This window comes from Oncorhynchus keta, chromosome 33, assembly GCF_023373465.1.
Source record: "Oncorhynchus keta strain PuntledgeMale-10-30-2019 chromosome 33, Oket_V2, whole genome shotgun sequence".
NCBI classification, from domain to species: domain Eukaryota; kingdom Metazoa; phylum Chordata; class Actinopteri; order Salmoniformes; family Salmonidae; genus Oncorhynchus; species Oncorhynchus keta.
Genome location: NC_068453.1, coordinates 21,221,937 through 21,239,283, shown reverse-complemented (window position 1 = coordinate 21,239,283; position 17,347 = coordinate 21,221,937). Strand labels below are relative to the sequence as shown.

Here is a 17,347-nt window from a genome sequence, read left to right as displayed (position 1 = left end):
TGGCGAATGTGCACCTGGCGACCATGTCAGCATGCACTGCGCCCGGCCTGCCACAGGAGTCGCTAGTGCACGGTGGGACAAGGTCCTCCCTGCCAGCCAAACCAGCAGGCTAGCGTTCTCGTCTCACTCGCGATAACATGTAGACAGCAGCCCTGTGAGGTTGTGTAGAGGCTCTGTGTCTACCGTCTTTGAGAGGTAGACCTGCATGCAGATTGACCTTATTTATCTCCTCTCTGTTGGAGTTGCATCACTCAGCTGAAACCTTCCTGTAACGTTACCTAGTGAAGTGCTCATTGCTCATCATCCCGAAGGACAGCACTTAAGTATTCAGTGGAATTCAAATGTGCAACCGAGAGACCTGCTCACAATACATGAATATAACTGATTCAGGGTCAGCTTGTCCTTAATCAGCCGTTCTGTTCTGATTCTTTATGAGATGTTGAGGTGTTCAAAGTAGGATCTTTTTGTTAAAGGGATGACAATGACGCCCTTTATCTCCTTCCACAGAGTCAGATGAAGTCCTGGATACCATTTGTATGATTCTGTGTCCATTATGAAGGAAGTTAGAGGTAGTTTCATTAGCTAACTAGCATTGACTCGCAAAACTACCGCTAACTTCCTTCTTAATTGACACATTGACATAAAAATGGTATCCACGCGATCGTCTGACCTGTTAACCAAAATCCAGACGTTTCCCTTTAAAGAACTATCATGATGTACACTTCTTGGCCTCCCGGGTGGCGCAGTGGTTAAGGGCGCTTTACTGCAACGCCAGCTGTGCCACCAGAGACTCTGGGTTCGCACCCAGGCTCTGTCGTAACCGGCCGCGACCGGGAGGTCCGTGGGGCGACGCACAATTGGCCCAGCGTTGTCAGGAGGGTTTGGCTGGTAGGGAAATCCTTGTCTCATTGCGCACCGGCAACTCCTGTGGCAGTGCACCAAGGTTGCCAGGTGCACATTGGTGCGGCTGGCTTCCGGGTTGGATGGAGCTGTGTTAAGAAGCAGTGTGGCTTGGTTGGGTTGTGTATTGGAGGATGCATGACAACCTTCATCTCTCCCGAGCCCATACGGGAGTTGTAGCGATGAGACAAGATAGTAGCTACTAAACAATTGGGGAGAAAAAAATAAAAAATATATTTCATTCTATTTCTACGGTACACACAGTTCATAATGCTGTTCTTCTCTCCTGTATGCAGGTGTATGCACAGTTTCTTAGTAAGTTCCCTGATTGTAACTGTGTAACTGTGCTCCTCCCCTCTCCTCTCTGATAGGCACAACCAGGCAGCCCAAGGAGGGAGAGGTCCCGGGGGTGGACTACAACTTTGTGACTGTTGATCAGTTTATGGAATTGGAGAAAAGTGGAGCCTTACTAGAGAGCGGAACTTATGAAGGTAAGAGAAAGCTTTTCACTTTTTTGGAGGTGTATCATATTTTTGGGGGGTCTTTCCTGATTTTGATTGTTGGAATAATTGTATTATGTAGCTGCTTGTTTATCGACCATCCTTCCACTCTCTGACAGAGAAGAATGAAAACACACTCTCACACACACACACCACAACACCACTACACTCTCCTCCATGCTGGCTCTCCTCTGAGCCTTAATGGCTCTATAATAAACATTACTCACTCCAATTTCTCTCCATCTGCCCTGGTCTGTGTGGCTCTGTGCTGGGTGTACTAAACTACTGGCTCTCCACTCTGTCAGATACAGGGGACTCCACCACACAGACAGATAATGCATTAACTCCATGTCAGCTCCCTCGCCGAGCCCTCCCGCTCAGCCTCGCGTCTGTCATGGCAGAAAAATAAATTGCAGATGGTCAATTTAACGGTTGGTTGCCAGGAGCGATGTTAGATTCTCTCTCCGATTGAGGCCGTGTATCACTTCTCCGAGGATGTCATCTTCCGTAGAGAGAACCCTTCTTCTCTTCTCGGTGTCAGCACTGCTGTACCACTAACATTTACCTTTTTAATATGTAATGTTCAATTAGAGAAGGAGAGAGAGAGAGATAATTACTTGACACATTGGAAAGAACTAACAAAAAAACATATCCAACTAGAATGCTATTTGGCCCTAAACAGAAAGTACACGGTGGCAGAATACCTGACCTCTGTGACTGACCCAAAATTAAGGAAAAGGCCTCCCGGGTGGTGCAGTGGTTAAGGGCACTGTACTGCAGCGCCAGCTGTGCCACCAGGACTGGGGTTCGCGCCCAGGCTCTGTCGTAACCGGCCGCGACCGGGAGGTCCGTGGGGCGACGCACAATTGGCCCAGCGTCGTCAGGAGGGTTTGGCTGGTAGGGAAATCCTTGTCTCATTGCGCACCAGCAACTCCTGTTGCAGGCCGGGCGTGGTGCGTGCTAACCAAGGTTGCCAGGTGCATGGTGTTTCCTCCGACAGTGTTGGATTTTCATCATTACAAAAGCCTGGCTTGGGAAAGTCAGGGGTTGGGTCAGTGTGTCTCTTGGCTTTCGTTTAGCTAATAGTAAGGTAGGCAACTCATTTAGCGTTGTAGCATACTACTGGAGGTTGTCTTCAGTTTGTCTAGGAATGTTTGAAGGTTTGAAGAATGCGGCATGCTGTTTTTGTGCATTTTAGATTTGATTTCCCAGGAAAGTCGGACTGAAATTGCTTTTAGATTTTAGGCAGCAGTAGGGTAAAATAGTCTGGGGTCTGTGGTTTTAAGCCTTTCCATTCAATTAGATTTTTTACAGCAATGTTTTTTCATTTGAGTCACTCACTGTGTACTCAGAAATGCGAATAAAAATTCACAATCTCATTGGATTTCAAAATATCTTTGGGTATACGGTTTCTCCTCCAGAAGTACTAAAACACCACTGAGAAGTGCAGGATAATATTTTATTTATTTATTTTACCAGGCAAGTTTCAAGCCTGGTAAAGCCTTTCAAGCTTAACATCCTTATCATTTATCGCCCTCCACGTTCCCTCGGAGAGTTCATCAATGAGCTTGATGCCTTGATAAGCTCCTTTCCTGAGGACGGCTCACCTCTCACAGTTCTGGGCGACTTTAACCTCCCCACGTCTACCTTTGACTCATTCCTCTCTGCCTCCTTCTTTCCACTCCTCTCCTCTTTTGACCTCACCCTCTCACCTTCCCCCCCTACTCACAAGGCAGGCAATACGCTCGACCTCATCTTTACTAGATGCTGTTCTTCCACTAACCTCATTGCAACTCCCCTCCAAGTCTCCAACCACTACCTTGTATCCCTTTCCCTCTCGCTCTCATCCAACACTTCCCACACTGCCCCTACTCGGATGGTATCGCGCCGTCCCAACCTTCGCTCTCTCTCCCCCGCTACTCTCTCCTCTTCCATCCTATCATCTCTTCCCTCTGCTCAAACCTTCTCCAACCTATCTCCTGATTCTGCCTCCTCAACCCTCCTCTCCTCCCTTTCTGCATCCTTTGACTCTCTATGCCCCCTATCCTCCAGGCCGGCTCGGTCCTCCCCTCCCGCTCCGTGGCTCGACGACTCATTGCGAGCTCACAGAACAGTGCTCCGGGCAGCCGAGCGGAAATGGAGGAAAACTCGCCTCCCTGCGGACCTGGCATCCTTTCGCTCCCTCCTCTCTACATTTTCCTCTTCTGTCTCTGCTGCTAAAGCCACTTTCTACCACTCTAAATTTCAAGCTTCTGCCTCTAACCCTAGGAAGCTCTTTGCCACCTTCTCCTCCCTCCTGAATCCCCCCCCCTCCTCCCTCTCTGCAGATGACTTTGTCAACCATTTTGAAAAGAAGGTCGACGACATCCGATCCTCGTTTGCTAAGTCAAACGACACCGCTGGTTCTGCTCACACTGCCCTACCCTGTGCTCTGACCTCTTTCTCCCCTCTCTCTCCAGATGAAATCTCGCGTCTTGTGACGGCCGGCCGCCCAACAACCTGCCCGCTTGACCCTATCCCCTCCTCTCTTCTCCAGACCATTTCCGGAGACCTTCTCCCTTACCTCACCTCGCTCATCAACTCATCCCTGACCGCTGGCTACGTCCCTTCCGTCTTCAAGAGAGCGAGAGTTGCACCCCTTCTGAAAAAACCTACACTCGATCCCTCCGATGTCAACAACTACAGACCAGTATCCCTTCTTTCTTTTCTCTCCAAAACTCTTGAACGTGCCGTCCTTGGCCAGCTCTCCCGCTATCTCTCTCAGAATGACCTTCTTGAACCAAATCAGTCAGGTTTCAAGACTAGTCATTCAACTGAGACTGCTCTTCTCTGTATCACGGAGGCGCTCCGCACTGCTAAAGCTAACTCTCTCTCCTCTGCTCTCATCCTTCTAGACCTATCGGCTGCCTTCGATACTGTGAACCATGAGATCCTCCTCTCCACCCTCTCCGAGTTGGGCATCTCCGGCGCGGTCCACGCTTGGATTGCGTCCTACCTGACAGGTCGCTCCTACCAGGTGGCGTGGCGAGAATCTGTCTCCTCACCACGCGCTCTCACCACTGGTGTCCCCCAGGGCTCTGTTCTAGGCCCTCTCCTATTCTCGCTATACACCAAGTCACTTGGCTCTGTCATAACCTCACATGGTCTCTCCTTTCATTGCTATGCAGACGACACACAATTAATCTTCTCCTTTCCCCCTTCTGATGACCAGGTGGCGAATCGCATCTCTGCATGTCTGGCAGACATATCAGTGTGGATGACGGATCACCACCTCAAGCTGAACCTCGGCAAGACGGAGCTGCTCTTCCTCCCGGGGAAGGACTGCCCGTTCCATGATCTCGCCATCACGGTTGACAACTCCATTGTGTCCTCCTCCCAGAGCGCTAAGAACCTTGGCGTGATCCTGGACAACACCCTGTCGTTCTCAACTAACATCAAGGCGGTGGCCCGTTCCTGTAGGTTCATGCTCTACAACATCCGCAGAGTACGACCCTGCCTCACACAGGAAGCGGCGCAGGTCCTAATCCAGGCACTTGTCATCTCCCGTCTGGATTACTGCAACTCGCTGTTGGCTGGGCTCCCTGCCTGTGCCATTAAACCCCTACAACTCATCCAGAACGCCGCAGCCCGTCTGGTGTTCAACCTTCCCAAGTTCTCTCACGTCACCCCGCTCCTCCGCTGGCTTCCAGTTGAAGCTCGCATCCGCTACAAGACCATGGTGCTTGCCTACGGAGCTGTGAGGGGAACGGCACCTCAGTACCTCCAGGCTCTGATCAGGCCCTACACCCAAACAAGGGCACTGCGTTCATCCACCTCTGGCCTGCTCGCCTCCCTACCACTGAGGAAGTACAGTTCCTGCTCAGCCCAGTCAAAACTGTTCGCTGCTCTGGCCCCCCAATGGTGGAACAAACTCCCTCACGACGCCAGGACAGCGGAGTCAATCACCACCTTCCGGAGACACCTGAAACCCCACCTCTTTAAGGAATACCTAGGATAGGATAAGTAATCCTTCTCACCCCCCTTTTAAGATTTAGATGCACTATTGTAAAGTGACTGTTCCACTGGATGTCATAAGGTGAATGCACCAATTTGTAAGTCGCTCTGGATAAGAGCGTCTGCTAAATGACTTAAATGTAAAATGTAAAAATGTAAGTCAGTTAAGAACAAATTCTTATTTTCAATGACGGCCTAGGAACAGTGGGTTAAATGCCTGTTCAGGGGCAGAACGACAGAGTTGCACCTTCTCAGCTCGGGGATTTGAGCTTGCAACCTTCCGGTTACTAGTCCAACGCTCTAACCACTAGGCTACCCTGGCGCCCCTATCACTCTCAAAGAAACCCTCTCTAGCTTCAGAACCTAATCTCAAGGGGAGAGGCAGTGCCTTGAAGCCTGCTCTCAAGGAAACTTGGTTCCATTGCTGTGGATACATCATATCTCCCCCCAGTCCATTTCACACAGTGTTTACAGAGAGTGGAGACCAAACACTTAATCAGATCTCACATCAGCTTAACAAGGACATCCGCTGTCTCTGGACTTTGCCAGGTATCTCTGGGCTAAAGCTGTAGCAAGGGATGTTTGCGTGTGTGCATGCCTATGTGCGTGGAGGAGATCTTAGCAGACAGTCTTCTGCTAGCGGACTCAGGGGCTGGAGGACCAGACTGGGTGATGTGTGAAAGCATCAGCGAGGAGGAGCCCAGGGGAGCATGTTCAGAACAAACCCAGAAACGCTCTGCATGCTGGGAGCTGGCGACTCCGCCCTGGGGAGACAGACGGGACGACCACACAGAGCACAGAGCCCAGAGCACAGAGGGAGAGACAGGCTTCTTCTTTATTTATTTACAACACACACACACTCACTCAATCACTAGGAATCTGTGCATGGTTTAGTGTTTGATTGATGTGCGGTGGATAACAATGATTTGCCAGCAGACACAAAAGAGCGAACAGTGATGTTAGTGAAGATGCCTGGGGTGTGGGCCAGACAGTGTCAGGCTTTAGTTACCAATATGAAGTCATGTGGGTGGGTGTGTTTGTAGGTATATGTGTTGTGGAGTGTGTGACTGTGTTTGAGTACCTTCACTTGACGTGCCTTGAGACTTACGTATGAACTTTTAAGAACTATGTGAACTTTAACTCCCAGGACGTCAACTGACCTTCCATTTCCTGGTCCTGGTCCCATTGGGTTATGTAATAATGACATCAACTTCCCGCGTGACATTCTCACTTGCTCTCTCCCTTTCAATATTTCAATATACAATATATTTCCCTTTAAATAGACAGTTTAATTTAATGTTCCGTTTGTGTCTGTGTTGTCTACTGTGATCCCTACTTTAGCGATTGAATATTAACTTGTAACAAGAGGAGAAAAACATCCAAGCAAATATTTTTATGAACACATCATCAAAGGCACACGAAATGTGTCCAAAATTCAGGCGTGTTGCATATTAAGCAGGTTTGTACAGTGGCAGTGCTCACTGCTCACCCATGTGATTTGAGGTTCAACTGCTGAATGTGTGTCTCGGTCCTCTGGTACAGATAACTATTATGAAAAGATAGCAAAAATGCTCTAAATTGCTCATATATCACGTTTAATAGTGAGGTGAAACTTCCTCAGATATTTTTCTATCTGAGCCTTGTAGCTATTAGTGGATGGACTGAAGGAGGAATAGCCTAAGATTTAGATCAGCAGGCAACACAGTCTCATGGGGGGCTAACACAATCTCATGGGGGCTAAAACAGTCTAATGGGGGGCTAACACAGTCTCATGGGGGGCTAACACAATCTCATGGGGGGCTAAAACAGTCTAATGGGGGGCTAACACAGTCTCATGGGGGGCTAACACAGTCTCATGGGGGGCTAACACAATCTCATGGGGGGCTAAAACAGTCTAATGGGGGGCTAACACAGTCTCATGGGGGGCTAACACAGTCTCATGGGGGGCTAACACAGTCTCATGGGGGACTAACACAGTCTCATGGGGCTAACACATTCTCATGGGGGCTAACACATTCTCATGGGGCTACCACAGTCTCACGGGGGACTAACACAGTCTCACGGGGGGCTAACACAGTCTCATGGGGGCTAACACAGTCTCATGGGGGCTAACACAGTCTCATGGGGGCTAACACAGTCTCATGGGGGCTAACACAGTCTCATGGGGGCTAACACAGTCTCATGGGGGCTAACACAGTCTCAAGGGTTAACACAGTCTCAAGGGTTAACACAATCTCATGGGGCCTAACACAATCTCGTGAGGCTAACACAGTCTCGTGAGGCTAACACAGTCTCGTGAGGGCTAACACAGTCTCGTGGGGGCTAACACAGTCTCATGGGGGACTTACACAGTCTTATGGAGGGCTAATACAGTCTCATGGGGGACTTACACATTCTCATTGGGGCGCTAACACATTCTCATGGGGGCTAACAGTCTCGTGGGGCTAACACAGTCTCATGGGGGGCTAACACAGTCTCATGGGGGGCTAACACAGTCTCATGGGGGGCTAACACAGTCTCATGGGGGCTACTTAATGGGGGCTAACACAGTCTCATGGGGGGTTAACGCAGTCTCATGGGGCTAACACAGTCTCATGGAGAGACCTCAGTTCAACCATCAGTCTGTCACATTGGCCATTTTGATTCTTTAACCTCACCCACCAGCACCTAAGTATAACATGATGTGTGTATGACTGACTAAGTATATAAAATTATCATTAATGAGAAGTATTCCTTCCTTCCTTCTCTAGAGAACTATTACGGTACCCCCAAGCCCCCGTGCGAGCCCAGTCCTCTGCTGCTAAATGTAACAGATCAGCTCCTGCCGGGCGCACGACCCAGCTCCAAGGGGAAGAGGAAACGGAACAAGTCGGTCAGCAACATGGAAAAGGCCGGCATCGAGCCACCCGAGGATGAGGAGGAGGAGAGACCCATTGTCAATGGCAACGGCAATGGCATCACCCCAGGTTAGGTTCCAACGCAGACATAGTGTTGATGTGCAACTATAGATCCTCGTCATGACAACAAGTTCACTGCTGAAATGAGATAGCACCGATCCCTGGGATCTGATCAGACAACATAGCAACAGTCTATCGTCTAGGTTACATCATAGCAACCAGCTCTCAGTCAGGCCCATACAATAACATAATAAAGGATGGATACAAGTCCCTACTGCCTACAGGGAGCTCTTCCCAGGGAGCTCAGATCATCAGCATCATCATCATAGATAGTCTAAATGAAAAACTGGAGAGTTCTAGTGCCTGTAAATAGCATGAGTACATCCCCCAAGCATCCCATGTAACAGGACTGATAGTGTTCAGAGACAACAGCCTTACACTGTATCCAATCTCCCAGTCACTTGGTCAGACCACAGTACAGTTAGACTACGTCACATGGCCAGAGGCTAGATTCCACCCCCCGCACCGACACAGAGAAACATCGCCTGGAGGTGTGATCAAATCAAGCGTGGGGTTCCACTAAGCAGATTTACTGCAAGCCACATCACAGTCATTACTCTCAACTTGGAGCAAAGATGCTGGCTGTCTAACTTACTATAAGAACAGAGAAACCCTATGTAAGCCATGAAACAACATAGTATCATTCATTTTGACTTGACATTTGTTCATGTAAAAATAAATGACACTGTTACGGTAGTTATTTAGTAAAACCTTTTGAGACCTTTAGAGAATGGCTTTACATTATACAATGGGGCAAAAAAGTATTTTGTCAGCCACCAATTGTGCAAGTTCTCCTACTTAAAAAGATGAGAGAGGCCTGTAATTTTCATCATAGGTGCACTTCAACTATGACTGACAAAATGAGAAAAAGTGGAAAATAAGTGTTTGGTCACCTACAAACAAGCAAGATTTCTGGCATTGTACTGTATGTTCTGGTCAGGTAACCCATATAAATGCCCTTGAGCTATAGGACTGGAGTAGTCTCATGTTACTGTTATTTCTCATAGTAGCTCTGCTATTCATTGGGCTATGTGAACAAAGCTGAGAAAGGTTCGACGTTGAGTATTCAGCCTAGAGCTACACTGTAGTTTTCTTTTACTGAGGAGAGAGAGAGAGAGAGAGAGAGAGAGAGAGAGAGAGAGAGAGAGAGAGAGAGAGAGAGAGAGAGAGAGAGAGAGAGAGAGAGAGAGAGAGAGAGAGAGAGAGAGAGAGAGAGAGAGAGAGAGAGAGAGAGAGAGAGAGAGAGAGAGAGAGAGATCAGTTAGCTCATAGATTAACTCTCCCTCCCTACCTCTGCCTGCTGTGGCTGTCCTCTGGGACGGCCCAACCAAGCGCCACAACTCAAACTAGGACATATCATCAGCTCCTCCACTCTCTCTCAATCTCCTCTGCCTGCCACCTCTCTCACTCTGCTCTCTATGTCTATTTCCCTCTCTCTTTCAATCACCGTCCATCTCTCTCTGCTCGGTATCCTTACTCTCTCTCTCGCTCGCTCTATATATCTATCTATCTCTCTATTTCTGTCCCTGTGTAATTGCCACCCTCTCCCCATTTGAAATCCTCTCTCTTTCTTTTTATCCCGTTCCATCTCTTTTTCCTTGGCACTCAATCACACTTCCCCTTCTCCCCGCTACCCCCCCCCTTCCCCTCTCCCCTTCCCTCTTCCCCTCTCCCCTTCCCTCTTCCCCTCTCCCCTCTCCCCTTCCCTCCTCCCCTCTCCCCTTCCCTCCTCCCCTTCCCTCTTCCCCTCTCCCTCTCACCTTCCCTCCTCTTCCCTCCCCTGTTCATCCAGTAGTAATGTCAGCTCTGACTCACCTGTAATTCTCTTCTCCTTCTCAGAGTCCAGCGAACATGAAGACAAGAGTACAGATGTCTCCTCGGGGGACGTCCCCCCCCAGACCTGTCCCCCCACCGAGACCCCTAACAACGAGGTCCCCCAGGAGGAGGGGGGCGAGCTAACCAAGTCACCCCCCAAACCAGATGAGAATGAGAGTGAGCTTGGCCCCCTGCCAGGCAACTGGGAGATGGCCTACACAGAGAAGGGAGAGGTGTACTTTATCGAGTAAGTGTCTGCGCTGAAGAGAACGGCGTCAAATTATCCCAATGCACACACACACACACACACACCACACATACAGCCAACAGCAGCCAAATAGTTGACTGTTGTTGTAATGAGATTTAGAGGTTCTTGTCCATGCAATGTTTCGCCAGGGAGAATAGAAGGTAAACGTTGGCCAAGCATTTTAAGCAGCTTTCAAACGCGCGCACACACAATCACTCCCACTGTAATGAATTCTATTGTTCTGTGTGGCTAGCTGTATTGGAGGTATTTTACAACAGGTCTGTTCGATTTTTACTGCTACAATATAATTGTAGAGGTGAGTTGTCTTTCTCTTCCTTTTGAAAAATATTTAAATGTCTTCTGACTGTGTATGTGCCTGTCTGTGTGTGTACATCAGTCAATAGGCAGGTTATTACAGAATCCTTTAGGAAATTAACAATCGTTTGAATTTATGTGACAGAAACATCATCCGATTCCCAGAGGACTGCCTTTCATTGTGTCATTTAATAGAGTAGCAGAGAAAACATCCAGCAGGGTTAGTTTTAATGTAGTTGTCTGCCAGCCAGTCAGCCGGTCAGTTAGCCAGTCGGTCAGCCGGTCAGCCAGCCAGTCAGCCAGTCAAATACTTCTTGTGTATCCTCTCCTCCACAGAGGCAGACTGTTAATTCCAGCCACTGCAGACTAGACTAGGTCTCCGTATGTCTCACCCACCCAGGCCCTGTGTGTTCCTACATCTAGATGAATCAATCTGGAACCTTGTGTGCTAACACGTTTAGCCGCCGAATTTGTAGCTCTACGTTTTGGGAAAAGTAAATGATGCGGTGCCAAGGCGGTACCAATTGCCAACGGGATGACTCCCTTTGATTTGTCTCCAGATTCAATCAATTTGTTGAGAGAGAGAGAGAGAGAGAGAGAGAGAGAGAGAGAGAGAGAGAGAGAGAGAGAGAGAGAGAGAGAGAGAGAGAGAGAGAGAGAGAGAGAGAGAGAGAGAGAGAGAGAGAGAGAGAGAGAGAGAGAGAGAGAGAGAGAGAGAGAGAGAGAGAGAGATAAAAAAAGAAGAGATTGACAGGCAGAATCAAAAGGAAAAAGTAGAGAGAGAGCATTTCATCACCCAAGATTTTCAGTTGGTGCTCACAGTGTCCCCTCCTCCCAAGGGTGGATTCGGGGATAATCCCGCTTTCCTGTAGCCACGTTTCCCTCCCCCCTCTTGTCCTGTCATCGTCTTCAAGGGAGGGCATTATGTCCTCAGATGTGATAAAGAGATCCATTGAAGTTTCCTTGGCACCGCCTCTCATCTGATCACAGTCCAGTTTTACAGCCCGCAGTGTTGATCCTGCCAAGCCCACAGCTGTTCAGCTCTATCACTCACACCTCTCCCTTTCTCCCTCCATCCTTCCCTAATGAGAAACAGTGTGCAAATTAAAAGTATCGATTGCCATTTTGTTAACCTAAAGGGTTTTTTCTTCTCGCCAGACAGTTTAGAGGGTGGGCACACAGGGGAACATCTCTTTTTCTCTGAAATGATGCTGAATTGAGAATCTCCTCCCTCACTGGCTCTCTCTCTCTTCCTGTCACCGTCTCTCCTTTTCTCTCTCGTCAAGCCACAACACCAAGACGACGTCGTGGCTGGACCCGCGGCTGGCGAAGAAGGCGAAGCCACCAGAAGAATGCAAAGAGGACGGTAAGTGTCTCTCTTCTCTCGCTCTCTCAAAGTCACTCAACTCTCTCTCCCGTAAAACCTTTGAATTCCTTTTTGGGTCCAAATCATTAGCATCTATTCATCGTCTGATGGCGGTTTGCAATATCTTCAGTGTTTTGATCCGAGAGCTGAAAGGATGGGTGTTGCCGTATACCATTATATATGAATGGTCATCAGTCACTGAGGACAGTGGTTTATTTGGGGTCCTTGTCTGACACTTGTAGATTTGTACAGTGTACAGTGTCTTTATAACCGTGTTCTGTTACCTGACCTGTGTGGAGATGGTGCTACTTTTAGCCCCTGTAGAGGGACTGGGGGAGTGGGTAGGGTGGTTAACAGAGACCTCTTTATCCCCCACTGGGAGTAGGGAGCTATGGACACTACACACATAGACACACACACAAACATACACACACACAAACATACACACACAGAGGGGAAGGAGAGCGAGTATAATTTAGATGGTGTGACTAAGACAGGAAGAGAAAGGAGACAGATGGGGAAAGAAGAGGCTATGCAGTAATATAGTATTGCGGAAGAGATACAGCCTATGACCATGAGGTGAGGTATAGGATGTTTTTGCATCCTTCTGGATGAAAAATCTCTCTCTCATTTTTCTCCATTTGGCAATGTGCTTTTGAGTGATCTCCGGCATTGATAGCGCGGGACTCTGAAGCAGAATCCTCTATCTCTCCAACCCTGAAGCCCCTTTCACACACTATATCTCTCTCGTCTCTCTCTCTATCTCTTGTGTCTCTCTCTCTCTCTTATGTCTCTCTCTCTCTCTCTCTCTCGTCTCTCTCTCTCTCTTGTCTCTCTCTCTCTCTCTCTCTTTTTTTTTCTTCTTCTACCTCATTTCTCTCTCACTCTCATCGCTCTCTGTTCCCCTGTCTCATTCTCTCTATCTCATCCTATCTCCCGCTCTATCTTCCCCATCAGTCTCACCCTCCATCTTTCTCCTATCACCTCTTCTCTATCTCTCTCTCTCTCTCCCTCGTCTGGGTGAGATTTATCTGTTGAATAGTAGACAGGGGTATGGCAGCGTTATAAGGTAGAGGGGAATGGAGCTCATATCAGAAACCGAGACAGTCAGGCTGAGGAGAATGGAGCTCATATCAGAAACCGAGACAGTCAGGCTGAGGAGAATGGAGCTCATATCAGAAACCGAGACAGTCAGGCTGAGGAGAATGGAGCTCATATCAGAAACCGAGACAGTCAGGCTGAGGAGAATGGAGCTCATATCAGAAACCGAGACAGTCAGGCTGAGGAGAATGGAGCTCATATCAGAAACCGAGACAGTCAGGCTGAGGAGAATGGAGCTCATATCAGAAACCGAGACAGTCAGGCTGAGGAGAATGGAGCTCATATCAGAAACCGAGACAGTCAGGCTGAGGAGAATGGAGCTCATATCAGAAACCGAGACAGTCAGGCTGAGGAGAATGGAGCTCATATCAGAAACCGAGACAGTCAGGCTGAGGAGAATGGAGCTCATATCAGACACAGAGACAGTCAGCAGGTACGAGATGAGGTCTCATTTGTGGAGTGAATCATTCTAGCTGAGCCCAGCTTAGTCAATCATGCCTGTCTGATAAACACTTACTCACACAGCCACAGTTTTTCTCACAATCACATTCACCACTCTGACCCCACACACCCCCCACACACACACATACTGTATATACACAGACAGTAGGGCTCCAGTATCCTCAGGCCATGCAAAAGATAACCAGGAGGATGGAGGAGACAGGAAGATAGTTGATCACTTTGGAAGATGACAAGAAAGACAATGTCTTAGGAAGATGAATCCCAGGAAACCATCTTGGTCTAGTTCAGGGATGGGCAACTGACAGCCTCCCTTTTGAAGCCCTCGGATAACTTTTTCTCTTATGTCAGTCACTGATTGTCAGTCAATGTCAGCAAAACAAAAATGGATTGCTAGGTTAGTTTAGAGGCAGGCTATCATGGTTGAATTACCGGCCGGGGGGCCCCCATTGACTTTGTTAGTCAGTCTCACTCAGATATCATATTAAAACCTGAGAGCAGCTCATTTTCCTTTCTGCCTCATGGCAAAATGAGTAGAATTACATGAAATTTGTTATAAAATTGCTAAATCTTCTCTCCGCCTCATGGCAAAATATGTGGAACTGCACTTTTCTTTAAAACAAACAAACAAATGATCTCCGCTGTCAAAAGGGGGGCCACTAAAATGTTCTGCTCACAATATGTGTGAGGGGGCAGTATGGATGTGGGTACGCAGGGCTACTCATGATGAGTTCACATTTTTTGTGGCTCCCACCCCTATCAAAGTTGCCCATCCCTGATCTTGTTAATCTGGGTACCTCCAATCCCGTTCCTCCAGTCAGGACGTTCCATGCTACGAGATGTGAATCTGGGTACCTCCAATCCCGTTCCTTCAGTCAGGACGTTCCATGCTACGAGATGTGAATCTGGGTACCTCCAATCCCGTTCCTCCAGTCAGGACGTTCCATGCTACGAGATGTTAATCTGGGTACCTCCAATCCCGTTCCTCCAGTCAGGACGTTCCATGCTAATCTGGGTACCTCCAATCCCGTTCCTCCAGTCAGGACGTTCCATGCTACGAGATGTTAATCTGGGTACCTCCAATCCCGTTCCTCCAGTCAGGACGTTCCATGCTACGAGATGTTAATCTGGGTACCTCCAATCCCGTTCCATGCTACGAGATGTGATGTACTGTATGTGAAGGAGATGAATATTGATCTAGTTGGACAGATCATCCAGTGATCGCTGGCCCTGGGAGAGACGGGGCTTATGGTGCCATGTAGAGCCTCAACCAGCTGGAGAAGGGGATCTAAGAGGGGATCCCCAGGGCCCACGCCGGGGCTAGGAGCTATAATCAGGGAACGTTAGTGAGAATCTGCCCATGTTTCACTAGCTGACAGCTGGGTAGCAGCGAAGCAGGCCTCCCTGCGAGATGTGTAGGAGAGATGAGCTGGTGCTGTATATTGTGTATTGATTAGGAGGCATGTGGAGCAGGGGTGTAGTGTGTGTGTGTGCCCACGCTCTGGTGAACGTTAACAGGATCACTGGGTGGGGTCTAAAGTCTGTCTCTGAACAACAGACGAGAGGTAAGGAGGAGAAACCCACCAAACAGGGAGACATGGAGCCCTGAGGATGGAAGGAACACACACACTGAAGAAACAGCAATATACATTCATTCTGATCTATAAACAACTTATACATGCAGATCTGTCAATTATTCAGGCATATGTCTGCTACCTGTGTGTGTGTTTTGCTTGGGGGTGGGCGGGTGGGTGTGTATGTGGGGGGGTGCGCCAGCAGCAGAGTGGTTGTCAGCTGATTCCCCTGTTCAAAGGCACATCAGTGATAATAGAGAGAGATCTCATCATCAGAGGAGCTCAATGGCTTGCTTACATAACCTCTCTCTCTCCCCCTTCTCTTTCTCTCTCTCTCCTGTATCTTCCTGCTGTCCTCTTTAGTTTTTTTTACTTGAGGGAAAGAGGAATAGGACCGTCTTCAAATCAAAGCCTGCTGTTTAATTCTGTCTTCCTTCCTTCTCCCTCAAAGCCAGCTTGTTTTCCTGTTTTACCACATATTTGCTGGATGAGAAGACAGAACAGGCTCCCCTGTTTTGAGAGTTGTCTCTGTCTCTCTCTCTCCTGTTCTACATACAACCTGTCTGCTAGCTCACTGTGCCTTCAGAGAAGCCAACAGAATCCCCCTGATACGTAGAAGAGAAAAAAACAAGAAAACTAATCCTGCCTGCCTGCCTGTCGGTCGTCACTATTTCAATGCATTTCATCATTTAAAAGTCAGGTTAGTTCTATCCTAAGAAGCTGTCGCACAACACACATCCCATCTAGAATACAGTGTAACCAATGAAAGGCTTTGGTTAGGAGGGACTGGTGTGACTGATAGGGATCTGGGCTGTGATGGCATTGGGAGGAGGTTGAAGGTTGAAGCTTTTAAATGGCTGCTTTTTTCCATTGTGTTTCTTTATGTCTTGTCTGTTTTGACGTCATCTCTGTGAAGAGATCGAGGCCTCAGCGAGAGAGGGAGAGGGGGGGGGGAGACAAGGCCAGGGCAAAGGTAATTATATTCTAGTCATGTAAAACGGAGCATGCCTGAGACGCGCCAGACAAAGTTATCATCGTGTCTCACCCGTTAGCGCAGAGCTCACTCTCTCGTCTCCTCCCAGTGAAAACAGTCTCCGGGGGAAATAGCAGCACTTGTTTTTCTGTCCGGCTGTAAAAACCTATTTCTGTGTACAGATGAGACTGGCAGGGAAGAGGGAAGGCTTTTAGGGTTGAAAGGTCGAAATGTTCTTTCCTAATGGCCTTATTTGATGGCTTGTCTTTCTGTTGTGCTCACATACTCAGATACTCACACATAATATATAATAATAATATATGCCATTTAGCAGACGCTTTTATCCAAAGCGACTTACAGTCATGTGTGCATACATTCTACGTATGGGTGGTCCCGAATCGAACCCACTACCCTGGCTCTTATGTTACAAGCGCCATGCTCTACCAACTGAGCTACAGAAGGACCACACATCAGGTTGGTGTGGTGTTAGGAGTGGTTTGAGGACACTGACCTTATGCTTCACCACTCTCAGTGCTGCTCAGATAGATGTGTGTGTGTGTGTGTGTGTGTGTGTGTGTGTGTGTGTGTGTGTGTGTGTGTGTGTGTGTGTGTGTGTGTGTGTTAGCGTGTGCGTGTGTGAGCTTATGCGTGCGTGTGTGAGCGTGTGCTTGTGCGTTTGTGTGATCTTGTGAGCGTGTGTGTGTAATCTTGTGCGTGTGTGTGTTGAGTAAATGTTGTGGCGTCCTCCCTCACCTTGAGCCTCCAGCAGGAGAGGAGAAGGGAGGGCCTGTGTCTGTGTGACATGATTAATGGGTATATTCTGAGAACATCCTCGTCTGGAGGATGCCTGAGGACTGGAGATGAGGAGGAGGACGCAGAGTTTGGTGTGTGTTTGTGTATGATAATGTCCCATACGTGAGATGGCGAATGACTTCCGGAATATTTGTGCGTGTGCACGGGTGAATGCATGGCTGGATGTGTGTGTGTCCTTCTCCCAGCCCGTTGAGAGGAGAGGCTGAAGAGGAGAGGTAGGAGTCCTTCAGTAGCCCAGTCACACTCCGCCCCACTCCAGACACACTTAATGGTTAATCATCCTCAACCATCCATGCTTCCCCCTCCCTTCCTCTCTTCTGCATCCTCCCTCCAC

The 17,347-nt window shown here is 48.5% G+C and overlaps 1 protein-coding gene across 1 annotated transcript in view; it reads left to right on the top strand.

Moving 5' to 3' along the window:
* The window catches only part of LOC118366373 (membrane-associated guanylate kinase, WW and PDZ domain-containing protein 2-like), a 237,559-nt gene that overhangs the window by 143,040 nt on the left and 77,172 nt on the right, over positions 1–17,347 (top strand). The window contains 4 exon segments of the mRNA XM_052491622.1: positions 1,272–1,391; positions 8,144–8,359; positions 10,190–10,412; positions 12,014–12,093. Of these exon segments, the coding sequence (XP_052347582.1) occupies positions 1,272–1,391; positions 8,144–8,359; positions 10,190–10,412; positions 12,014–12,093 (639 nt within the window).